The sequence below is a fragment of the Bos mutus genome, chromosome 8 (genome assembly GCF_027580195.1).
Source record: "Bos mutus isolate GX-2022 chromosome 8, NWIPB_WYAK_1.1, whole genome shotgun sequence".
Taxonomy (NCBI): domain Eukaryota; kingdom Metazoa; phylum Chordata; class Mammalia; order Artiodactyla; family Bovidae; genus Bos; species Bos mutus.
The window spans coordinates 83,618,582-83,645,876 of record NC_091624.1 but is presented as its reverse complement, the minus strand read 5'-3'; the positions used below and the strand labels follow the sequence as shown (position 1 = coordinate 83,645,876).

The window sequence follows — 27,295 nt, the reverse complement described above, 5'->3', positions numbered from 1 at the left end:
TTTTGCTTGGGCTGTGATGAACCATGCATGACAATCATCCATTTGGCGTGAAAAGAGAATCTCAAGATCCAAAATCAATTCACACATGTTGAACCCAACCACAATCCTGTAGACATGCTGACTTTACAATACAGTCAGCCTTCTAGTTTCCTTTACTTTAATCATTATCTGATGTGTAGAACAATTCCAGCCCCTTCATGTGGACACAATTTAAATCCCAGACTGTAAGAAGAGTGGGAAGAATGTTTCCTTTTTACTCTCTTGGCATTCATGTTCATATTTGTTCGAGTAATGAACTCAATATGCAAGACGACTCAGATAAACTAGCTCCACGCTAGCTAGACTAGCTCTACGTCCCATGGGTAAAAGAAAATATAAGATTACAATTCTACTCACACAGGCTCATACAGTATGGAAGAGTCTGTCATATTTTAAGAAGTCATTAATAAATTAACATGGATAGGCAACTCCCAAGGACATCCAAATAAACTTTTTAACTGTGTGAGACTTGTATTTTTCTAAATTTTGATTAATATCTTACAATTATAAAAAAATAAGGCAACTGTCTATTAAAGTAGATATTATTCCTGTTTTGCAAATAAGGAAGCAAAGATGTGGAGAGACCAAACCATGTGGCTTTTCCATATTCACAGTTTGTAAACAGAAGTACCTCTACCCAAGTGAGTTCTTTCAGCTTACAAAAAAGACTCTTTCCACCTTATAAGGCTACTAACTACTGAAATAAAAAAATTATTTTGTCACTGACACACAAGACTGTTAGGAGCATAGCTGCTTGAGAGAGTATGTTCTAATAGAGAAAACAACTTGTACAAATGGTAAAACAGTTAAACTACTTTATTTCTCTCACAAAATTGTATCATACAAGAGTAATGGAATGGCTGGTTTTGCAGCTGGCATGAACACTTCAAAATAGCTGAGAAGAATTTTTTGAATTAAATAAGAAGACCCACTTGATAGATGTAAATTTCTAAAAGTGAGATTAGTGCGAGGCCTTCCTGACAGTCTTCTTGTCTCAGGTAATACCTCAGCATCCTTATGGAAAGCCTGGGAAAGCTTCTCAAGTTCACTCTCAGATTGGGCTGCTCGCGCCTTTTCTTTCTCCCAACAGTGCAGCACATTCTGCAGTTCCACTTTCAGAGTGTTTATTAGAGCCTCTCTGTCTGCACATTTAGTGCGTAAATGACTTAACTCCTTACTGACATCTGCCAGCTTATCCTGAAGGTCCTGTTGGAGACACCAAACAAAAAGATGGTGGGAAGATTATAACACTTAAATATAAAATGTTAATCAAATAACTTATTCCAGAAAGCTCTTTACAAGGGTTTTCCTTTCAGCTCATTATTAAAAAAAAAAAAAAATTGGTAGCTCAAAAACTTTCAAATAACATTTAAAAAATAAATCTCCTACATTTACTATAAGAACATTTACTTCCCAATGATATTTCAAATTCCAAATACGTGACATAAAATTCTGCTTCACTTTTCAGTCCTTACCCTTAACAGATTTCATTCAAGTACATCCATGACAAACAACGCGAACCCACACCAAAAAATTCCAACTCTGAGAGTTGCCTTAGTATAATTTTGCCAACATGTAGTACATAAAAGCAGCACAAAAAATAAACGGTTGTCCTGGACCTTAGCTAGGTGTGGTCTCAGCCCACTACTAGGCATGATGTACTTAAAACAATGACTCCACTCCAAAATTATGAAAACTGACTCCAAGCACTGATGTGCTTACATAAAATATGTTGACTGTGGATCTAAGGCTGGACATCAAATCTTAAAACAATTTTTGAATCTATGGTACTATCATTAAATCTGGAAAATGAGTTTTTCCTTGAACCAAAACAATTTCCAATAAAGTTTTTTTAATGAAAAATCATTCTTATTTTGATCAACAATAAAAAAATTGTAAGCTGTATCTAGACATACTTAATAAAAAATAGGAAGATATATTTTCATATAGCTCTCCTTAAAAATATTCCCTAGATAATTATATGAGTTACTTAACACAACAGGAAAAAGTTATTCTAAATTATAATACCTTTATATTTTTAGTGTGAGATTCTATCTTCTGTTTGGTAGAGTCAAGCTCATTCGATGCCTTTTCCTTAGCATTATTCATGTTGCTTAGCTGATGAAAAACAAATGTAAGTAACTTTTAAAATATTTTCCAAGGGTGGATAACTCAAAAGCTAATCTTTAAATTTTTATGCAATTATTAAATACAAATTTTTGATAGTAATTTAATCTTTAAAATGTATTTCTTTTGGTTAACTATGTAATTTCTGTCACAAGTTCACATGCTAAAAAGAAAAGCAAGCATTCAAGCTTAAAATGTCAGTGATATCGTTGTGTTTTTACCAGCTATCTGGATAAAGGATTCCATTCTTACTGTAAACAAATATAACTTTATTTTTAAAATCCTACAGGACCAACATGCCAGAAGCAATGGCATCTATACGGAAAGAAGAAAGGACAGAGCAGAAGACTGTTCTTTCTGCATCGTGAGGGTATCCGCAGGTCTCACTCCATATGACAACCTCAGGGTCGGTCACATGCAGTCCTACTGGGAAGGCTTGTGGCAGGTCATCAGTTGGTCCTGCTCCACTTGTGATTTATTTTCTTTGACAGTTCATTCTTCTTTCTGTCAGACTGCTCTTTTTGCTTTCTTTGCAGCCACCCCCTTGGTCTCCCCACTGCTGTCTCTGGCACTGGTTCACAACAAAGCGCATTACTAAGCCAAAGCCTGCTGAGTCGACTTTTCAACTGTGCTGAAGATCATGTGACATTCATCCTCCCAAATAACAATTCGCTGTGGGTAATATGTTCCTACTTACCCTGCAGCTTCCAGACCTAGGCCTCAGAAAAGGTGCATAAACTACTAACAATACAGGTTGTCTTGTCTCACTGGGAAAGACGGCAATGTTTGCTCTTTATAGAAATTTAATTATTCCAGTGGTCACTTTCTTTTAAGCCTTTTGAAAAATTACAGAAGGCATTAAGAAAACTCACTTTTCCTTCTTTCTTCACCTTAACAAACTAAAGTAAAATATGGCTCTTTTGAAATGGGAAATATAAGGGTTTCATGGCCTTTGTATTACATGAAACAAACAGATAAACACAGAGGGATAAATACTAAATTATAGGTTTTGTAACTTGTCTTCAGTTAGAAAAATTGTCTGTTGTTTTACTAACTGTGTTTAATGTAGTTATTTCATATTTTCTAATTTGATAAGATGTAACTAAATAAACTCTTCAATTTTTAAAGCAAAAGTTCATAAAGCATTTTAATACCCAAGAAAATTATCAATCCACAAATTAAACAATACAAAAGAGAAGATAACATGTATACCCATGGCCGATTCATGTCAATGTATGGCAAAAAACACTACAATACTGTAAAGTAATTAGCCTCCAATTAAAATAAGTAAATTAAAAAAAAAATTTAAAAAAAAGAGAAGATAAATAGAAGCATGAGTTTTTTCAATTAGGAAACCAAAACCTCCAGGCTACATCAAGCAGATATTTGTTTTTAAAAAACTTCTAACAGTCACTCCCTTTAGAGAATGCAAACTAATTTCTCTCTTTTTCAGTAAGATCTCTACAATTTGTAGAACTCTTAAGCCAAAATATTGACAAGCCCTAAATGTCCACTACCTATTCCAAATCTCATGAAAACACATTAACATTTAAATATTATATTAACTGAGTTGCACAGCTTTTTTATTAAATTAAAAGATAAATTAAGAAGACCAAGAAGTGACAGTCTTTAGAACTCCGAAAATAGCAGTGTGACAGAAGAGTTACAAAAACACAAGTGAGACCTGACTTTAGGCCACACTTACAGAGAAAACAGTGACAGACAACTTATTATTTTTTTATCGGGGAGGCTGTCAAATCAACATTCGCAATCTTTTTGGCCTTTGTAACAAGCGAGTAATACGTACTGCTGCAGGCCGAAGGCCATGTGTGTGGGGCCCAGCAGTGCAAGTGTTACCTCATTAGATGCCTCTTCCAGCTTGTTCTGGTAATCTGTCAAGGTGCGTCTCAGAGTCTCAAGGACAACAGAGAAGCTCGGGGTTTATCTTTGTCCTTGTGGATGCCTACAGAAAAATACAGAATGAAAATATACCATTAAAGTCACAAAGAGACAACAGTCAGCTGAAAAGACATCATGATACATGAGTAGACTCATTCTTCTAAGTACACTGCTGCATAGCCAAGTAGTAATCGATTTCTAAACAAGTGGTCAAATTAAGTTCATGATATATCAAGTACAAATTTATGGCTACTTTGTACCTAAGTCCACCCTGTAGTTTGTAATAAGATCTTTTTTCTTTATTTTCCCCATTTCCAAAGGAACTATAGTATTTGTACATACCTGTCATCCAACAATTAAATAAACAGTCTATACTAAACACTGTTTGGGAGAGTTAAATATACTTACTTTGGTCCCTGTGTTTCTGATAAGTCAGGCCTATTTTTCTCAACCAGTAATTTCTGAACCCAAGAGCACATAATTTTCTGTTATGCTTAGAAATGATATTCTTCAATCCTTAAAATTCTCAAGTTACAATTTGAAATAAATTATAAAAATGCTATTACTATCTACATAGGCCCACATCATGTTTCAATTAAAACTCTTAAAACCGATACCCATTGTAAAAATGTATTTCTACATTATGCTCTCAAACTATTTTAATTTAGCTAGGACATAAGTTAGTTGAGTTAATCAAGGTCACATGGTTAAATGCAGTTTAAAATATTAATCCAAATCATCAAAAGTTTAGTTTCAAAAACTACTTTAAACTGCTTATTGTATTACTCATAAAGTGTAAAAAAATAAGTAGCAAATTTTAAAACATACTAAAAGTATAATAATCTCCCTCTCATATTTTATAATCTAAATATTAATATAGATATGAAGCATTCATAATAACTTTTTTATTATTCATTGATTCATTCATTCAACTAATTCAATGTGTGAATGTATTCCTACTGTGTACTAATCCTAGACATTAGGCAAACGGAGGTGAACAAGAGTGGTGGAATCTGTTCTTATGGGATTTACCATCTAAAAAGAAGAGATGAGACAGTAAACAATTACATAAGCTCATTCATCCATTCCTCAAGTATTCAGTTGCTGGAACTTTAGGGAGAGGAGGGAAGAAGGCAGTAACAAAGGAAAGAAAGGATGAGTAAAGGGGGGATAGTCTTTGGTTAATAACAGAACAACTTTATTTACCTCAGAGTATTAATGATAATTATTATTTTAATTTTGAACAAAATATTATTAATAAACATTACATTCACCAAAGTATAATGTAAACACTATCTGAAGTATGGGTACACCTTAAATTTTATTAAAGGAAAGAATAATAATTAACTGAAAAACCAAAAGTAATGTGGAAACAACACATATCCCAGCAAGAGGGGAAAAAAAGAAGGCAGTGCCCTCAGCCATGAAAATGAAGGAGACAGTACTCTTCGGAATGACTATGAGTTGGAGAGACAACTCATTAAAAATTTTATTAGAGGTCTTACCAAATATATTTTTTTTAAATTGCTCTCTTGCTCAAGATTAAAAAAAAAATGTAATGTATAATTCTTTTCTTTTGCTACTACACAAGTAGGCCATGAATAAATCATTCAAGGACACCCGGGAAATCTGTTAGCTTATACAATAAGGGAGAAAACTTGCTCTTAGAAATCCAGAAGAATAAAATCGCCATAATATGGTTGTTGAGGGATAAGGGGACAAAATGCCCTCTCCTTACTAACCCATGCAAATCTTATATTCTACATACAATGAAGTCTCTCTGCCTGAAAATGCTTTCACAATAAAGTTCAAATAAGGTGAAAAGTATGCTTTATGTCCCGGCCACCTTCATTATAAAAAGAAGTACTTACTGGTACCTTCACACGACAGTGTTCACAAGCAAAAAGAAAGGACCCAGGAGCTTACTGACTAAAATGTGATTCAACCTAATAATGCCCTAATCACTGCACTACTGGCACCCCAAACAATAAACTATTAAACTATCCTATCAGTGAAAGGACTAAAAACTCACAGATGAAGAACAGTAATAAATAAATAAATAAAGTAAAATTTTAACAGTAGTCATAAATGGTTTTTCAAACGTCAAAGTGCAAATGAAGAACAGCATGTGTCACAACCATTTATAGTACCATTACTCCAACTCAAAATCTTCTTAGTTCCTCTGTCCTTGTCCCTGTCCACGTATGTCTCTTTACACGGGTGCCAGCCTGTACTTTCACGTCACTGCTGCCTGTCTCAATCTCTTTCTCACTTTTAAGTAGGTTTCAAGTCTGGGTGCTCAGTCATGTCCGACTCTTTGTGACCCCATGAACTGTAACCTGCCAGGCTCCTCTGTCCATGGGATTCTCCAGGCAAGAACAGTGGAGCAGGTTGCCCTTTTCTTCTCCAAGGTCAAGTCTGGGTTCACTTTGACAAAGCTTTTCCTTGAATTAGTACCCCACAGAACGGAGTGAGATGGAAGGAAAGGGTCCAAACCTTCCATTTAAATGTTCCCTTTTGAACAATCTGAAAAACTAAATATTTTTACATGACTCAAATAAACCACTGTTTTTCAGGATGGTGTTATCTATCATCTCAGTAACCTACAGTTCCACAGAAGAAACAGTAAAAGAAACACAAACTGGAATCAAGATTGCCGGGAGAAATATCAATAACCTCAGATACGCAGATGACACCACCCTTATGGCAGAAAGTGAAGAGGAACTCAAAAGCCTCTTGATGAAAGTGAAAGTGGAGAGTGAAAAAGTTGGCTTAAAGCTCAACATTCAGAAAATGAAGATCATGGCATCCAGTCCCACCACTTCAAGGGAAATAGATGGGGAAACAGTGGAAACAGTGTCAGACTTTATTTTTCTGGGCTCCAAAATCACTACAGATGGTGACTGTAGCCATGAAATTAAAAGACGTTTACTCCTTGGAAGGAAAGTTATGACCAACCTAGATAGCGTGTTCAAAAGCAGAGATATTACTTTGCCAACAATAGTTCGTCTAGTCAAGGCTATGGTTTTTCCATTGGTCATGTATGGATGTGAGAGTTGGACTGTGAAGAAGGCTGAGCACCGAAGAATTGATGCTTTTGAACTGTGGTGTTGGAGAAGACTCTTGAGAGTCCCTTGGACTGCAAGGAGAGCCAACCAGTCCATTCTGAAGGAGATCAGCCCTGGGATTTCTTTGGAAGGAATGATGCTAAAGCTGAAACTCCAGTACTTTGGCCACCTCATGCGAAGTGTTGACTCATTGGAAAAGCCTCTGATGCTGGGAGGGATTGGGGGCAGGAGGAGAAGGGGATGACAGAGGATGAGATGACTGGATGGCATCACTGACTCTATGGACATGAGTCTGAGTGAACTCCGGGTGTTGGTGATGGACAGGGAGGCCTGGCGTGCTGCGATTCATGGGGTCGCAAAGAGTCGGACACGACTGAGCGACTAATCTGATCTGATCTGAGGTGAGTCTATTTCCTCCACCTTGTCAACCATTCTATCTACTTAAGTATCCTACAAGACCTCAATTATTAAGAAATAATGGACAGGACTTCCTAGGTGGCTCAGTGGTAAAGAATCTGCCTGTCAATGCAGGAGACACAAGTTTGATCCCTGATCCAGGAAGATCCCACATACCACGTAACAACTAAGCCTATATACCACAACTATTGAGCCTGTGCCCTAGAGCCTGCAAACCACAACTACTGAGCCCACACACCCTAGAGCCCATGCTCTGCAACAAGAGAAGCCCCTGCAATGAGAAGCCCATGTACCACTCACCAGCAGTGGTGAGAAGAGAGAGCTAGAAAGTAACCTAGGAGCGACCCCTGCTCGCCGCAACTAGAAAACAGCCTGTGCAGCACTGAAGACCCAAGAATGCCAAAAATAAATAAGTAAATAAAATTATTTTAAAAACAAGAAATGGACAGAATATAAAATAAAAGACTCTATCTACTATAGAACATGAATAGTCATATTCATCCTCAGAATAGAAAAAAAGAAAAAAAACCCTGTTGTTTAATACTGATTTTTAATCATGTAATAAAACACAGAAAATAACATTAAAATGGGTTTTTCACCTGAGAAAATCTAAATATTTAATACAATTATGACTAAGAAAATCCCTTTTTCATTCTAAAAGCACTGAATATAAACATTTTGTTGGCAGTTATATTTTACAAGCTCAGACTACATTCCATATATTAACTCATCTTATTTACTGAGATCATAAACATCTTCATTATCTTGCAAACATTGGTTCCCATCCTGGAGTTAAAAAAAAAAAATGGCTTATAACTTCCCTCACATACAGACAGTATTATGTAAATCCTACTCACCCACCCACTATGTCCCCAGGAAGAGTTCAAAAAATACCTCCTTTACCAAGGTTTAAGAAATGTGTTGGGGGTGGGGAAGGGGCTGAGCATCCTTGATGAGCTCTGTAGCCTGGTGGGCATCTAGGCGCAGTAGCTGGAGAGCCATGGATTAACAGTGGAAAATGATGCCACCAAGCTGGGTTCAGTGAAGATCTTGGAATCTCAAGTGACAAGGTCAAGTGGTGGCCTCAACTTGCAGTGACAAAATGGATATGGTTATCATAACGGGCAGTGGATTCGAAGTAATAAACAAAATGGTTTTACCCACAGAGATCACTAGCATTGGCTACTGATCACAGTATTCCTGGGACTAAAACAGATAGGCGCTCTATTTGAACGTTACTCGACGCGTATAAGTAAAAAAGTTCTCGTATACAAGGTTATTGTTACCATCTTTCTAAATTCCATATATATGCATTAGTATACTGTATTGGTGTTTTTCTTTCTGGCTTACTTCACTCTGTATAGTAGGCTCCAGTTTCATCCACCTCATTAGAACTGATTCAAAAGTATTCTTTTTTTTTTTTTTTTAAAAGATTTATTTATTTAGTTTTCTATTTTGGCTGTGGTGGGTCTTTGTTGCTGTACAAGGGCTTTCTCTGGTTGCCACCAGTGGGGGCTACTCTTCACTGTGGTTCTTGGACTTCTTGTTGCCATGGCTTCTCTTGTCGCAGCACAGACAAATGTATTCTTTTTAATGGCTGAGTAATACTCCATTGTGTATGTGTACCACAGCTTTCTTATCCATTCATCTGCTGATGGACATCTAGGACTCTGTGGGAGAGGGAGAGGGTGGGACGACTTGGGAGAATGGCATTGAAACATGTATGATATCATATATGAAACGAATCGCCAGTCCAGGTTCGATGCATGATACTGCATTCCTGGGGCTGGTGCAATGGGACGACCCAGAGGGATGGTACGGGGAGGGAGGAGGGAGGAGGATTCAGGATGGGGAACACGTGTATACCTGTGGTGGATTCATGTTGATATATGGCAAAACCAATACAATATTGTAAAGTTTAAAAATAAAATTAAAAAAATAAATTAATTAAAAAAAAAAAAAAAGATGAAAAGCCAGAAAAGTTCTGGGTCTGATTACCAGAAGTAGAAGTTAAATCTATACAAAAGACATCTTGGCCCTCAACCAATTCTGACTTGACTTTGTTCACAGACCCAGTGCCAGTAGATCCCCTTTAGGAACCCAAACGATCCTGTGCAAAAAGATCATACTGCAAATCTATCTCCTAGCCTTCCTCCAAGAAACATGCTGGGGAAGGGGAGTTACACATACCTTGGATAACTGGACATTGGATTGGAACTGACTCTAATTCCTGGAGAGCTAATATGCTACTGTGGTTCACTAGTTAGGAGAGGAGCTTATACAAGAAAGCTTCGGTTAAAGTCTAGCTTCAGTGGGCCCGAGGTGAACCCACACAGTTGTTTTCCCACTTCGGACTGTGTTGTTATCAAAGACAAATGCAGAAACTAGCACAATGCCCATATTAGTTACCTGACCCACGGAATGAGGAGCTAACAGAGGAAAACAGGAAAAAAAGTAAATGGAAGTCACCAAAACTCTGATCTACCCAAATAGTAAATCAAAAGTAAAGCCACATTCCTAGAGAGACTGCAGAGGTTAGTGCCTCTGTGAAAGATGATAAAGGGTGGTGATTCCAACCACATCAGCATTCAACTCATCTATCTGGCTAGTGCAGAGTACAGATGGGTCTTAAGAAATGACAGTGAATTACTGAAAGCATAATCACACGTGATTCCAATTACAGCTGCAGTTACAGATGTAGTTTCATTGTTGGAGTAAATCAATCCATTTCCTGGAAACTGGAATGAGGCTATTTCTTCTATCCTTTTAATAAAAACCACCAAAACAGTTCTTTCTGCTTGCAGGACCAGCAATGTACCCTCACGACCCTACCTCAGAACCACATCAACTCTAGCATAATCCAGTGTATAGAAATCTCCATCAGCTCTCCATTCTGGAAGACATCAAGTGTTCCACTTCATTCTCTACCAAGTTGATGATATTATTCTGACGGCTTGAGTTTAAGCAGGCCAAGTTTGGCAGGTCCTTACAGGCGAATGATAGTATAAGCTTTTAGAATTTGGGAAAAAAGCAAGCAATCCTCTACAGATAAGTATTCTCTTGAATATCAGCTTTTGACTCGCTACTGGTCCTTAGCAGACACTGCATTCACACTCCCCAGTTTAGCATGTGACCTGAGTTGCCCACGATGAAATGGTTACTGTCAGATCCACCAACCCCATTAATTTGAGTATTCATGATAGCACTCTATCTCAAAGGAAGGTGGTATATACAAAACTGCTGCTACTGCTAAGTCACTTCAGTCGTGTCCGACTCTGTGAGACCCCATAGACGGCAGCCCACCAGGCTCCCCCGTCCCTGGGATTCTCCAGGCAAGAACACTGGAGTGAATTGCCATTTCCTTCTCCAATGCATGAAAGTGAAAAGTGAAAGTGAAGTCGCTCAGTTGTGTCCGACTCTTAGCGACCCCATGGACCACAGCCCACCAGGCTCCTCCGTCCATGGGATTTTCCAGGCAAGACTACTGGAGTGGGGTGCCATTGCCTTCTCCAATATACAAAACTGGGTTCAAACAAATCCTGCAGGCACAAGCAAGCTTCGTGAATAAGTAATCTAGATTTCCTATTCTTGTTACATTGCTTCTTCTGTCTTAACCTATATCCTGAACCTGTGGACAAGTTCCCGATAACCAGTTGACTAATGTCGGGGGTAGGGGGGCGGGGTGGAGAGAATGGGCTTGTTATATAGATGTTTCTGTATGATATGCTGACATTACTCAAAAGTATTGGACTTCCCTGGTGGTCCAGTGGTTAAGAATCTGCCTGCCAATGCAAGGGACATATCCTCAATCCCTGGTCCAGGAAGATTCCACATGCTGTGAAGCCTATATGCCACAAGTACTGAGTCTGCACTCTAGGGCCGGAGCTCTGCAACAAGAGAAGCCACCATAATACGAAGTCCACACACTGTAACTAAAGAGTAGCCCCCACTATCTACAACTAGAAAGAGACTTCGTGCAACAATGCAGACTCAGAGTGTAGCCAGAAACTAATTAACTTTAACAAAAAAAAGTAGACAGCTGCATCAAGACAGCCCTATTCAAGGGTGGCCTTGATGGATGGTAATGAAGCAAAAATCCCCCCAGTATGCAAAACTTCAAGTACTGGACTTGACTATCATTTTGTCTGGAATGAGAGATGATCAAAGGCACAAATATACACTAATCTGGAGGTAGTAGCTAGCAGATTGGCTGAATGGTCAGGGACTCCAAAAGATGATAGGAAAACCGGTCCCAAGGTGGTCTGAGCAAGTGTGTGGACAGACCTCTTGAGATGGGCACTATGCCCCGATCAACTGAGGTGGAGGAGGATCTTAATAATCAGGAGAACAAAATGAAGTATTCTGTGGGTGTCAGATCAGATCGGATCAGATCAGTCGCTCAGTCGTGCCCGACTCTTTGCGACCCCATGAATCGCAGCACGCCAGGCCTTCCTGTCCATCACCAACTCCCGGAGTTCACTCAGACTCACGTCCATTGAGTCAGTGATGCCATCCAGCCATCTCATCCTCTGTCGTCCCCAATCTTTTCCAATGAGTCAACTCTTTGCATGAGGTGGCCAAAGTACTGGAGTTTCAGCTTTAGCATCATCCTTCCAAAGAAATCCCAGGGCTGATCTCCTTCAGAATGGACTGGTTGTGGGTGTCAGCTAGCATATTTTCCCAGTCACTTTTCTCCCTGCTCATCTTTGTCACCCCTACAACACAGGAGTCACAGCAGCAAGAGTAGACGGAAGGCATGGGCTTGGCAGCATGGATCTTCACTCACCAAGGCTGTCAGGTTTACAATTCCTGTTAAGTGCCAGCTATATCGATACCAAAGACAAACACTGAATCCATGATATGCCACCACTCCTGACTGGCACCAGCCATCTACCTGATGGCAAGTTGATTATATTAAGTCATTTCCATCATGGAATAAGCAATACTCATTCTTACTAGACATTTACTCTAGAAAGGCATTTTCCTTCCCTGATCACAATATTTCTGCTGAAATTGTCATCCACGAATTTACAAAATGTCTTATTCACCATCATGTATCCCACAGCATTGCTTCTGACCAAGGAACTCATTTCATAGCAAATTAAGTACTATGGAAATGGGCTCATTTACATAGAACTCACTGGGTTCAATCCTTGGTCAGGGAACTAAGATCATACATGTCACCATGTGTGACATGGTGTGACCAAAAAAGTTATTTAAACAGTTAATGGACAAACAATCCCACTTCCGTATATCCAAAGGAACTGAAAGCAGAGCCTAGCAGAGATATTTCTATACCCATGTTAATAACAGCACTACTCAAAATAGCCAAGAGATGGAAGCAACCCAAAGGTCCATCAACAGATAAATTGATAGATAAAATGTGACAAATACATAACATTGGAGTCTTGTTGTTGTTCAGTCATTAAGCCATGTCCAACTCTTTGTGACATAATGGACTGCAGCATGCTAGACTTCCCTGTCCTTCACTATCTCCCAAAGACTGCTCAAACTCATGCCCACTGAGTCAGTGATACCATCCAGCCATCTCAGCCTCTGTCACCTCTTTCTCCCCCTGCCTTCGATCTTTCTCAGCATCCAGGTCTTCTCCAATGAGTCGGTTCTTCCTATTAGATGGCCAAAGCACTGGAGCTTCTGCTTTGGCATCAGTCCTTCCAATGAATATTCAGGGTTGATTTCCTTTAGGATTGACTGGTCTGATCTCCTTGTAGTCCCAGGGACTCTCAAAAGTCCTCTCTGGTACCATAATTTGAAAGCATCAATTCTTCAGTGCTCAGCCTTCTTTTGGTTCAGCTCTCACATGTATACATGACTACTGAGAAAACCATAGCTTTGACTATGGTTGACTGTGGTTTTCTCTATGAACCAAAGCACCTTTGTTGGGAAGGAGATGTCTCCACTTTTTAATACACTGTTTAGGTTTGTCATAGCTTTTCTTCCAAGGAGCAAGTGTCTTAATTTCATGGCCACAGTCACTATCTGCAGTGATTCTGGAGCCCAAGAACATAAAAGCTGTCACTCTTTCCACTTTTTCCCCTTCTATTTGCCATGAAATGATGGGGCTGGATGCCATGATCTTAGTTTTTTGGACGCTGAGTTTCGAGCCAGTTTTTTCATTCTCCTCTTTCACCCTCATCCAGAGGCTCTTTAGTTCCTCTTTGCCTTCTGTCATTGGAGTGGTATCATCTATGTATCTGAAGTTGTTTATATTTCTCCTAGCAATCTTGATTCCAGCTTGTGCTTCATCCAGCCCAGCTTTCCCATGATGTACTCTGCACAGAAGTTAAATAAGCAGGGTGACAATATACAGCCTTGTCATACTCCTTTCCCAATTTTGAACCAGACTGCTGGTCCATGTCTGATTCTAAATGTTGCTACTTGATCCACATACAGGTTTCTCAGGAGATAGGTAAGGTGGTCTGGTATTTCCATCTCTTTAAGAATTTTTCATAGTTTGTTGTGATCCAAACAGTCAAAAGCTTTAGAGTAGTCAATGAAGCAGGATATGCTTTTCTGGAATTCCTTTGCTTTCTCTATGATCCAACAAGTGTTGGCAATTTGATCTCTGGTTCCTCTGCCTTTTCTAAACCCAGCATGTACATCTGTAAGTTCTTGGTTCATGTACTACTAAAGCCTAGGTTGAAGGAGTTTGAGCATAACCTTGCTAGCATGTGAAATGAATGCAACTATATGATAGTTTGTATATTCTCTGGCACTGTCCTTCTTTGGCACTGGAATGAAAACTGACCTTTTCCAATACTGTGGCCACTGCTGAGTTTTCCAAATCTGCTGACAGATTGGGTGCAGCACTTTAACAGCATCATCTTTTAGGATTTTAAATAACTCAGCTGGAATTCCATCACCTCCACTAGCTTTATTTGTACTAATGCTTTCTAAGGCCCCCTTGACTTCACACCGGGATGTCTGGCTCTAGGTAAGTGGCTGCACCATCATGGTTATCCAGGTCATTAAGACCTTCTCTGTATAGTTCTGTGTATTCTTGCCACCTCTTCTTAATCTCTTCTGCTTCTGTTGGACAATGGAGTATTATTCAGCCTTAAAAAGGAATTCCTGTCACATGCCATAATATGGATGAACCTGGAGGATATTTTGCTAAGTAAAAGAAGTCAATCATGAAAAGATAATATATGATTTCAATATAAGAGATATCTAAAGTAGTCAAATTCAGAGAAACAGAAAGTAACATGATGGTTATGAGGGACTTGCTGGCCAGAGAAAAGCTGGTAGTTACTTTTATGTGCTTCCCTGGTGGCTCAGTCTGTAAAGAATCTTCCTGCAATGCGGGAGTAGAAGACCTGGGTTTGACCCCTGGGTTGATAAGATCCCCTGGAGGCAGGCATGGCAATCCACTCCAGTATTCTTGCCTGAAGAATCCCCATGAACAAAGAAGCATGGCAGCTACAGTCCATGGGGTCACAAAAGAGTCAGACACGACCGAGCAACTAAGCATAGCACAGAAAAATTTTATGTGTAAACTTGACTGGGCTACAGGCCCAGATATTCAGTTAAAAATTATTTCTGGGTGTGTCTATGAGGCTATTTCTGGACGAGACTGACATTTGCATCAGCAGACTGAGTAAAGCGGACTGCCCTCCCCAATGTGGGTGGGCCTCACCCACTCCACTGAAGGCCCAAATAGAACAAAAGGCGAAGTAAGAAAGGATTCTTTCTGTCCACCTGACTACCTTCAAGCTGGAAATCAGTCTTCTCCTGCCTTTGGACTCAGACTCCGACTGGAACTTACACCATCAGGTCTCCTGTTTCTCAGGCCTTCGGAGTCAGACTGGCTCTCCTGGGTCCCCTATTTCTCAGTCACCTTAATTGTGTGATTAGTTAGTGAGCACACTGACTGTTAGAAATGTTGAGCCCTCTTACTGCGGTCGCTCCCTTGGATTTCACAAATCAAAGCTTTGAGCATGATAAAGTAGGAAAAGCTTGGTTTGTAAACCTCAGTGAACTGGGAGGTAAGGGGAGTAAGCAAGAAGACACTGGCAAATGACACCAAAGGAGACCTGTGTGCTGCTCTTACAGACATCCTCAGTCTCTCAGTAACCCATGAGCCTCTAATTAAAAGGTGCCAGCCACAAGGTTCCTGAGGACAAGTAAAAGTCTCAAGAAGATACTAGATCTAGGCAATAATCCTTTACGAAGGATGGAAAGGAGAGATGAGAGGAAAGTACCACGTGACGTCCTGATTTTCTTAAGAATAGTCCCTGAAGCTGCCCGACTCCTGGGTGATATATACATACCTAAAGGCACCATATGTTCTTGCTATTATTTCCTAGGGCCCTTCAGCCTCTCCTAGTAGAAAGCAAAAGGATACTTCTGGAGTATTACAAATGATTTCCTCAAGGAAGGAAAGGTTGAAGAAGGTTGGAGGGGCTTTTGTCTCAGTCTACACAAAAGTCAAGCCACCTGAGGAGGATTCAAGAATGAATTAGAACAAAAACTTTCTTTCATGAACCTAATGAAGGAAAAGTCACATTCTAGAGGTGAAACCGTAAAACCATAGTAGGAAGCAACACTTGAGGCAGAAAGACTACATGGGTTCAAAGTCGGAAAGGACTTCTCCCTTATACACACTAAGCATTTCTATCAGAAAAAAAATGAGTTATGAGTAGCTGTTGTATAGCAATTTCAGCAGAAAGTAGAAGGCAGAAATAGGAAATACATGTCCATGATTGATTAAATTGAGGTCATCTTATCTAATAATAGTAAGCAATCAAGGTGGCATTTCCATAAGGCATGAAAGACGGTGACATCATTTCCACTGAAGATAGAAAGTCAGTCTTCTTGGCGACTCTTTATGAACTGCTACCCAAAAAGCTGCTAAAATCTTGAAAGAGACTCCATGACTACCTTTATAACCTCAAAAATTATCATTTAAAATACAATATTGACCTACTGTTAACTCATTCATGCTTTTATTCATTGAAAAAATATTTGAGTGCTTCCTTTGTGCCAAGTATTGTCTACCTGCTTAAAACTCTTTAGTAAATGAAAGAGACAAAGATCCTTGCCCTCATGGAGCTTGGATATTGAGATGGTTGATTTTATTGCCAACTTGACCGGGCTAAAGGATGCCCAGAAAACCAGTAAATCACTTTTGGATGTGTTCATGAGAGTGTTTCTGGGACATATTAGCATTTGAATCAGTAGACTAAGTAAAGAAGATGTGCCCTCACCAACGTGGGTAGGGGAGGCAATATCCAATCTGTTGACTTCCCTTACCTACCCCCCACTCTTAGCCCTCTCCTCCTCCAATCCCAAAGAACAAAAGGAAAAAGGAAAATTCTCTTTTTTCCTAAACTGAGACTTCCATCTTTTCCTGCCCTCAGACATCCTATTCCCGGTTCCTGGACCCCCAGGAACCCCCAGTTTCTCAGGCCTTCAGACTCACATTGAATTATATTACTGCCTTTCCTGGTCCTTCAGCTTGCAGAGGAAAGATCACAAGATTTCCTAGCCTCTATAACCATGTGTGCAAACTCCAATATCTTGACTCTTGTGTGTATCTATATAATCTTATTGGTTCTATTTTTCCAGAGAACCTTGACAATACAGATATAATAAAAAATGTACCACATAGTCTGGCAGAAATGCTTAACAGTAATAAGTGCCATGGGGAAAAAAGGGAGAGAGGTAGGGAGGAACAAATTATTTAGTCATCTTTGTGTAGCTGAACCCAGGGTTGACACAGTAGGCAATCATAATTGTTCAGGCTCTTCCACAAAATGTTGAGCAATAAAGTTTATTAATAATATCCCTCTTGGTTAAGTGGCAAAATTCCAACTTGAGCTGGTATGGACAGAAAGAGAGTCCATTATGGTTATAGAGGGCTATTTGATGGAAGCCAAGAGCAAGAATAAAATCAAGTTCAAAGCAGGTATGTAAATAGTCAAGTATCAAAGGGAAGAACTGGCATAGTCAGAAGAGTTCACTGGGAAAAAAATTTAATGAAGATTTTACAGAAATGCAAGCAGGTTAAGAGAACAAAAAGGATATGATGTGATACCACAAACCAGCAAGAAGGAAGTTCAGTTCAGTTCAGTTCAGTCGCTCAGTCGTGTCCGACTCTTTGCGACCCCATGAATTGTAGCACGCCAGGCCTCCCTGTCCATCACCAACTCCCAGAGTTCACCCAAACTCATGTCCATCGAGTCAGTGATGCCATCCAGCCATCTCATCTTCTGTTGTCCCCTTCTCCTCCTGCCCCCAATCCCTCCCAGAATCAGAGTCTTTTCTAATGAGTCAACTCTTTGCACAAAGTGGCCAAAGTATTGGAGTTTCAGCTTTAGCATCAGTCCTTCCAAAGAACACCCAAACAGGAGATGGCAAGAGTGAACATCGACATTCTAGGAACCAGCAAACTAAAATGGACTGGAATGGGTGAATTTAACTCAGATGACCATTATATCTACTACTGCGGGCAGGAATCCCTCAGAACAAATGGAGTAGCCATCATGGTCAACGAAAGAGTCTGAAATGCAGTACTTGGATGCAATCTCAAAAATGACAGAATGATCTCTGTTCATTTCCAAGTCAAACCATTCAATATCACAGTAATCCAAGTCTATGCCCCAAACAGTAATGCTGAAGAGGCTGAAGTTGAACAGTTCTATGAAGACCTACAAGACCTTTTAGAACTAACACCCAAAAAAGATGTCCTTTTCATTATAGGGGACTGGAATGCAAAAGTAGGAAGTCAAGAAACACCTGAGGTAACAGGTAAATTCAGAGAAGGCAATGGCACCCCACTCCAGTACTCTTGCCTGGGAAATCCCATGGATGGAGGAGCCTGGTGGGCTGCAGTCCATGGGGTCGCTGAGAGTGGGACACGACTGAGCGACTTCATTTTCACTTTTCCCTTTCATGAATTGGAGAAGGAAATGGCAACCCACTCCAGTGTTCTTGCCTGGAGAATCCCAGGGACGGGGGAGCCTGGTGGGCTGCCATCTGTGGGGTCGCACAGAGTCGGACACGACTGAAGTGACATAGCAGCAGCAGCAGCAACAGGTAAATTTGGCCTTGGAATATGGAATGAAGCAGGGCAAAGGCTAATAGAGTTTTGCAAAGAGAACACACTGGTCATAGCAAACACCCTCTTCCAACAACACAAGAGAAGACTTTACACATGGACATCACCAGATGGTCAACACCAAAATCAGACTGATTATATTCTTTGCAGCCAAAGATGGAGAAGCTCTATACAGTCAGCCAAAACAAGACCGGGAGCTGACTGTGGCTCAGATCATGAACTCCTTATTGCCAAATTCAGACTTAAACTGAAGAAAGTAGGGAAAACCACTAGACCATTCAGGTATGACCTAAATCAAATTCCTTATGATTATACAGTGGAAATGAGAAATAGATTTAAGGGACTAAGTCTGATAGATAGAGTGCCTGATGAACCATGGACGGAGGTTCATGACACTATACAGAAGACAGGGATCAAGCCCATCCCCATGGAAAAGAAATGCAAAAAAACAAATGGCTGTCTGAGGAGGCCTTACAAATAGCTGTGAAAAGAAGAGAAGCAAAGAGAAAAGGAAAGATATAAGCATCTGAATGCAGAGTTCCAAAGAATAGCAAGGAGAGATAAGAAAGCCTTCCTCAGTGATCAGTACAAAGAAATAAAGGAAAACAACAGAATGGGAAAAACTAGAGATCTCTTTAAGAAAATTAGAGATACCAAGGGAACATTTCATGCAAAGATGGGCTTGATAAAGGACAGAAATGCTATGGACCTAACAGAAGCAGAAGATATTAAGAAGAGGTGGTAAGAATACACAGAAGAACTGTACAAAAAAGAGCTTCATGACCAAGATAATCACGACAGTGTGATCACTGACCTAGAGCCAGACATCCTGGAATGTGAAGTCAAGTGGGCCTTAGAAAGCATCACTACAAACAAAGCTAGTGGAGGTGATGGAATTCCAGTTGAGCTATTTCAAATCCTGGAAGATGATGCTGTGAAAGTGCTGCACTCAATATGCCAGCAAATTTGGAAAACTCAGCAGTGGCCACAGGACTGGAAAAGGTCAGTTTTCATTCCAATCCCAAAGAAAGGCAATGCCAAAGAATGCTCAAACTACCGCACAATTGCACTCATCTCACACGCTAGTAAAGTAATGCTCAAAATTCTCCAAGCCAGGCTTCAGCAATACGTGAACCGTGAACTTTCAGATGTTCAAGCTGGTTTTAGAAAAGGCAGAGGAACCAGAGATCAAATTGCCAACATCTGCTGGATCATGGAAAAAGGAAGAGAGTTCCATAAAAACATCTATTTCTGCTTTATTGACTATGCCAAAGTCTTTGACTGTGTGGATCACAATAAACTGTGGAAAATTCTGAAAGAGATGGGAATACCAGACCACCTGACCTGCCTCTTGAGAAATCTGTATGCAGATTCAGGAAGCAACAGGTAGAACTGGACTTGGAACAACAGACTGGTTCCAAATAGGAAAAGGAGTTCGTCAAGGCTGTATATTGTCACCCTGCTTATTTAACTTATATGCAGAGTACATCATGAGAAACGCTGGACTGGAAGAAGCACAAGCTGGAATCAAGATTGCCGGGACAAATATCAATAACTTCAGATATACAGATGACACCACCCTTATGGCAGAAAGTGAAGAGGAACTAAAAAGCCTCTTGATGAAAGTGAAAGAGGAGAGTGAAAAAGTTGGCTTAAATCCCAACATTCAGAAAATGAAGATCATGGCATCTGGTTCCATCACTTCATGGATAATGGATGGGGAAACAGTGGAAACAGTGTCAGACTTCATTTTTTTGGGCTCCAAAATCACTGGAGATGGTGACTGCAGCCATGATTAAAAGACGCTTACTCCTTGGAAGGCAAGTTATGACCAACCTAGATAGCATATTCAAAAGCAGAGACATTACTTTGCCAACAAAGGTCGGTCTAGTCAAGGCTATGGTTTTTCCAGTGGTCATGTATGGATGTGAGAGTTGGACTGTGAAGAAAGCTGAGCGCCCAAGAATTGATGCTTTTGAAGTGTGGTGTTGGAGAAGACTGTTGAGAGTCCCTTGGACTGCAAGGAGATCCAACCAGTCCATTCTAAAGACTGGAAAAGCAATACTAATACCAAGAGACGCCTACAGGGTCAAGTGGAGGTAAGCTATCATCATAGACAAACACAAACCACAGCTGTGGGAGAGAACCCGCTTGACAGGAGCCATAGCCACCAAAAATGAAACCACTGCCAGAAACACACTGGAGGGAGTGGGGGAAATAAACACCATGACATTCTCTGCTTTCCCTTCTTCCTCCACCCTCTTAATCTCCTGCTGGTGCATCGACAATCCAAATCCAACCCCCAAGCCAGAGGGCAAAGGAGCCCCGATCATGCAGTCCACAGAGGTCAGCCTCCAGAATGCAAAACAGAGACCAGAGGAGAATGAATAACCAGCACAATATGGAAAAAAAGACCACTATAACAGAACAGAAATCACAAATTCAGCACACAATCCCTTTCCCAGGAACAAGAAGTTAAAAAAGATGGTCACTGATAGATGAGAATAAAAAGAAAAACTTTATTAGAAGACAATTCTTTTTCTATAGGTTTAGTAATAACTTATGAGTTTCTTTGTTATCAACTATTTAACTTTAAACCTCAAAGGAGACATGACCTCATTATTCTTAGGTTTTCTAATTCAACTCTGCACATTGAAGCATTAAGATATGTTATGATAATAATTTTACAATCTTAAAGATCCTTAAAACCATTAAGCAATGACATATGAATAATAAAACACTATCACTGAAAAAGAAAATTTTATTCCTCAAAGCTTTAGCAAATACAATTGAAAAGTGGATTTTTTTAATGTCACTTTTATACACCTTGATTTTACAGTGACAAACAATGAAATACTAATGCTTTTGGAAAAAGTTTAAATAAAAACAAAGAAAGTTAAAAATAGATAACAGCAAATCTCACTCAATTTCTAATGGCTCACCAGCAGAAATCTGCAGATTCATAATGTGAAATGGGCCTTGATCATATTTTTCTGCTTTTATAAGGACAACAAACTTTTCTGAATTTAAGGGTTTCCTAAAGAACTTATTTGTCAAATATGCTTGATTCCTTTAGAACAGTCTTGAAGCTATTTTAAGGTGTAAGGAATTGAATTTTACATGCTTTTTTGAAAAATATAGTTGAGTCAGAAAGCAACTAAATAATTTGAGGCTGACAGTATGCCAGAAGAAAACTGAGGTAGAGAAGTGAAAATACGTAAGTCAAAGCCACTATAGTACACATAAGGGCACACACACACACAAATTAAGGAAGCAGAAATCATGGAATGGAGAGCATTCATTAGCAACTAATGCTTTTCGCTTGATACCAAAATATGCCTACCCGATATACAATCTTTATAGTTCTCTATCATATTAAGTGGGCTAATACTAAAACCAAAGCGTTTTACCGAAGCACTCTATCTGGAGAGTATGTGCACTGTGGTAGGAAATGAAGGAGAAAACCAGACTGGAGAGCAGCGGTGAAGAATATGCACTGTTACAGCCTGTGTCCTACATAACCTTTTGAATACATGACCTTTAAGTTGCTGAAGGTTGCCTCAGAATTTGGCTCGGTTTGATGGAAACATCTGTTCCCCTTGCAGGTATACTGTATGGACTTTCTTCTCAGTTGGATTCAGAACACAGCAAGTGAGCCCTTGTCTGTCCAATCACACAGACACCAACACTTGTAAATCAAGTTCAGGTAGGACAGCAGCAGGTCCACAGTCCGTCACCCTTTCGCAGCCAGCTAGGCCAACTGACTGCTGTGAGAACTGCTCTTATCATGTCATCAAATCAAAACATGTTGAGATGAGGGACTGTAAGAGGCATCTGCAGAATTCCCAAAATGTAGGGACTTTGGAACATTGACAGATGCATCTGTCATTTTATACCTTCAACTAACCTGATGTCCACTGGCCCGATACAGAAAAGCTGTCCAGGATCGATTCCAATTCTTTCACGTTATTTTCACATGTCTCCACTAGAAAAGCCTGGTGCTTCTTAGCCTTTTAATTAAGAAAAAAAATTACACATAATAAGGTCACGCATTATAAGAGTTGCAGATTTTTTGTGTGAATACATAAAGCACAATTAAGTATAAATGAGCTAATAATTACTCCATTCAAATCTATTATTAATAGACCTCTATCTTAACCATTTCTTTTACTTGGCCTAATGCAACAATGTGTAAGGTCTCAATAACAACTGACTGAGGCCTCAGTGCCTGGCACTATTCTCAGTACTCTAACATAGCAATTCTATCATCACAACAAATCTATGAGGGAAGGGCCATCATTATCTCATTTTACAGATAAGGAAATGGAGACACAGAGAAATTGAGGAAAATTTTAAAAGATTATACTTGCAGTCATGTAGCAAATTGCCAGATAGTGGTCAAAAGTGAATGCAGTATGACAAATTAGAAGGAACTGTAGCAGACTACTCAAGAGCTGATGGCAGCTTAGATTAGGGTCTTGGCAGAGAAAAGGGTGTGTGGGAGTATTAGCACTGAAGGATGTTGAAGGGGTGCATACTTAGAAGATAGAATGGCCAACCCTGGTAACACTGCATTGGGTTAGATTACATTGACTGGATTGGGTTGGATTCGATTGGACTGGATGAGGAAATGCTCAGATAAAATGAGAAGTCAAGACTGATTCCAAGGTTTCAGACTAGAACTGGGTGGACTTCAGCAGCTGAGTAAGAACCATGGAAGTAGAGGTGGTCTTATTTTGGCTGTTTCTGCTTATTTACTTGTTTGTTTCTGGTGGGTAATGTTAATCATAAATTCTGTTTAGATCATATTCCAGTAAAGCACTTTTAAAAGACTCCCAGCACCAGTAGACTACGTGGCAAATAACTGACCCTAAATATATTTGAATTAAAAAATAATAAATAAAGTAAAAACTATGAGAGGCAGCTGGATGCAATGGTATAAAGCTCAGAAGAGAAGTCAAACATAGGCTTGAGAATCATCTAGGGATGTGAAGCTTGCCGTGAGAGTGTCTGACAGGATGCGAAAAGAGTCTAGGATAGAGCCTAAGGAACTCAGGAATTTAATACTTGGAAAAGAAAAAGGCAGCAAAAAAGACTGGAAAAGGAGGAAGAGAAACAGAAGAAGATAAAGTCATGAAAACCAAAATAAAAGAACATTTCAAGGATAGAGATATGTCCAATGTCACAGAATATTCAAGAAAAACGGAGACTAACATGTTCCATGTTCACCGGACATGGAAGACATTGGTGTCTGTGATGAAGTCTGCTGTAACTCATATTAGAACAGGTCAAAAAGGAATAAGCCTGCAATTTTTTTTCTTAGTGACATATAAGAAATAGAAACAGGAAGTTTAGACAAAACACTTTTGGTAACAGGAGAAGGGGAGATAAAGAAAAAGGGCAGTATTGGAAACAAGAGTGGGATTGGATAAGAGTTTGGATTTTTTTTAATAAGTGAGAAAAAGCATTTTTAAAATCTGATGATACAGAGGCAACAGTGAGGCATGCTTACAGCAACAGAAGAAATGGGAGAATAGATATTATAGGACAAAATTCACCGTTAAAATACACAAAACTAACAATCCTTTCTTTGGACATCAGTTCAATTATCACTTTTTTGGAAAAGCTATCTTTTACTCCTTGACTATGTCAATTAACCCTACTAGATTCTTCTCAGCACTTATCAGAGTTATGATTCCACATTTATTTGAGAGGTCTTCTGCTAATGTCTATCTCATTGAAAACAAGCTCCATGAAAGTAGGAAATACGGTCTTTTATTTTTTGCCCTTATCAATGCATCCCACAGACCCAGACAATACTGAGTATATACAATAAGAGTTAAATATCATATTTAACATGCTAAAACATGCTATCAACAGAAGATTGTTAAATCAATTAGGGTTCATCAACAAAGACTTCAAATAAAAAAGTTCTATTACACTAATATACTAAAATGGAAGATCTCTAAGCAATACTGTTGAGTTAAAAACAAAAGAGGAGGTGGAAAATGTATGTTCTACAATAAAATGGAAACAGTGGAAATACAGTGGAAACAGTGGCTGACTTTATTTTTGGGGGCTCCAAAATCACTGTAGATGGTGACTGCAGCCATGAAATTAAAAGACGCTTACTCCTTGGAAGGAAAGTTATGACCAACCTAGATAGCATATTCAAAAGCAGAGACATTACTTTGCCAACAAAGGTCCGTCTAGTCAAGGCTATGGTTTTTCCAGTGGTCATGTATGGATGTGAGAGTTGGACTGTGAAGAAGGCTGAGCACTGAAGAATTGATGCTTTTGAAGTGTGGTGTTGGAGAAGACTCTTGAGAGTCCCTTGGACTGCAAGGAGATCCAACCAGTCCATCCTAAAGGAGATCAGTCCTGGGTGTTCATTGGAAGGACTGATGTTGAGGCTGAAGCTCCAATATTTTGGCCACCTGATGCAGAGAGCTGACTCATTTGAAAGGACCCTGATGCTGGGAAAGATTGAGGGCAGGAGGAGAAGGGGACGACAGAGGATGAGATGGCTGGATGGCATCACCGACTCAATGGACATGGGTTTGGGTGGACTCTGGGAGCTGGTGATGGAGAGGGAGGCCTAGAGTGCTGCTGTTCATGGGATTGCAAAGAGTCAGACACGACTAAGGAACTGAATTGAACTGAACTGAACAATAAAACACCTGATTTAATGTCTGACTGAAAGCCCCTGAATTGAGATGTAAAACCAAACCAACAAAAACAAAACAAACTCAGACTTCAAGTTTTCTCCATTAGCATACCATTAATAACATGCTTTTTAATGTTGTCATATTATAGAAATCTTAATATATAATTTTATATATATAATTATATTTTGTATAATAAAAATGATTTATGTTAAATATATAGTAAATATGCTGCTGCTAAGTCACTTCAGTCATGTCCGACTCTGTGCGAACCCATAGACGGCAGCCCACCAGGCTCCCCCATCCCTGGGATTCTCCAGGCAAGAACACTGGAGTGGGTTGCCATTTCCTTCTCCAATGCATGAAAGTGAAAAGTGAAAGTGAAGTCGTTCAGTTGTGTCCGACCCTCAGCGACCCCACGGACTGCAGCCTACCAGGCTCCTCTGTCCATGGGATTTTCCAGGCAAGAGTACTAGAGTGGGGTGCCATTGCCTTCCCCAATATATTAAATATATTCAATTCTAAATTCAAATGGGATTATAGTATACATACTATTATACAACTTATTTTTCCATTCACAGTATGTTTCTAACATCCTTTCCACATCACATTTCTTCAGTTGCATAGCATTCCATTGTTTAGATGAATTAACTTATCCATTGTATCATTAATGAATTTAACCAGTCCCCTACTGCTAAGATTTATAGGTTATTTGCATTTTTCCTATTAATGACAATACTATAAATCCTTACATGTATACTTGTACATCTTAGAATGCATTCAAGTATATCTACTCAGTAAACTCCTAGAAACAGATTTGATAAGTAAACAGTATGTACAACTATTTTCAGATAATTGTTACCAAATTGCTTTTTAAAGTCCTACTGGTATAAATTACCATGAAAAGCTTAAGTGTTTACTTCCCCATACAAGGTAAGCATCATCAACTTCTTTACTGTCCATTTCTTTAATTTTAAATAAGATTAACCATCCTTTCATATCTTTATCAGTAACTTGTATTTCTTTTTCTGTGAACTGCCTTTTCATGTACCCATTTCTATATTACACTGTACACATTTTCCTTAGTGATTTATTACAGTCCTTTGTAAATTATGAAAATGATTGCTTTGTCACACACATTGCAAACCATTATTGCCAATTTGTCATTTGCCTTTTGACTATATTCTTAGAAACAAAATGTTCCAACTTCTCCAGGTGTTCTCTAAAACTTGTTATTGTCCAGTTAGTCATCTCATTGTTGTTTTGATTTGCATATCCCCGACTAATGGTTTTTGAACATTTTTTAACATGCTTACTGACCATTTGTACATCTTCTTTGAAGAAATGTCCATTTAAACCTTTAGCATATTTTTCATTGTTATTTCTCTATTATTCTGAATACACGGTCTTTATCAGTCACTTGATTTGCAAAAATTTTCTAGCACTTTGTGACTGTATTTTCACCTTCTATCTTCTGAAGCACAGAAGTATTTAATTTTGGTGAAGTACAATGCATCTATTTTTCGTCACTTGAGCTTTTGCTGTGGCTCCTAAGAAAGCACTGCCTAAGATTTTTGTAGTTTTAGCTCTTCTATTAGGGTCCATGAACCATTTAACTTTTGTGCAGGGGTCCAAATTCACTCTTTGGCTTGTGGATACCCCGTTCTTTCACCACCATTTGTTGAAAAATGCTATTCTTTCTCCCACTGAATTAACTTGGCATCCTTTTCAAAAACAATTAAACATAATTATAGGAGTTTATTTCTGGATTCTTGATTATTTTCCATTGATATACATGTCTACATTATACCAATACCACAGTCTTGACTATTATAGCTTTCTTCAGTTCAGTCACTCAGTCATGTTCGACTCTTTGTGACCCCATGGACTGTAGCACCCTAGGCTTCCCTGCCCATCACCAATTCCCAGAGCTTGCTCAAACTCATGTCCATTGAGTCGGTGATGCCATCCAGCCATCTCATCCTCTGTCGTCCCCTTCT

At 39.3% G+C, this 27,295-nt stretch overlaps 1 protein-coding gene across 1 annotated transcript in view; it reads right to left on the bottom strand.

The window, feature by feature from the left end:
* Positions 1-27,295, bottom strand: part of CCDC171 (coiled-coil domain containing 171) — a 338,272-nt gene that overhangs the window by 224,437 nt on the left and 86,540 nt on the right. Inside the window, 5 exon segments of the mRNA XM_070375929.1 lie at positions 1,045-1,245; positions 2,068-2,157; positions 4,024-4,106; positions 4,109-4,129; positions 22,538-22,640. Coding sequence (XP_070232030.1) covers positions 1,045-1,245; positions 2,068-2,157; positions 4,024-4,106; positions 4,109-4,129; positions 22,538-22,640 — 498 coding nt within the window.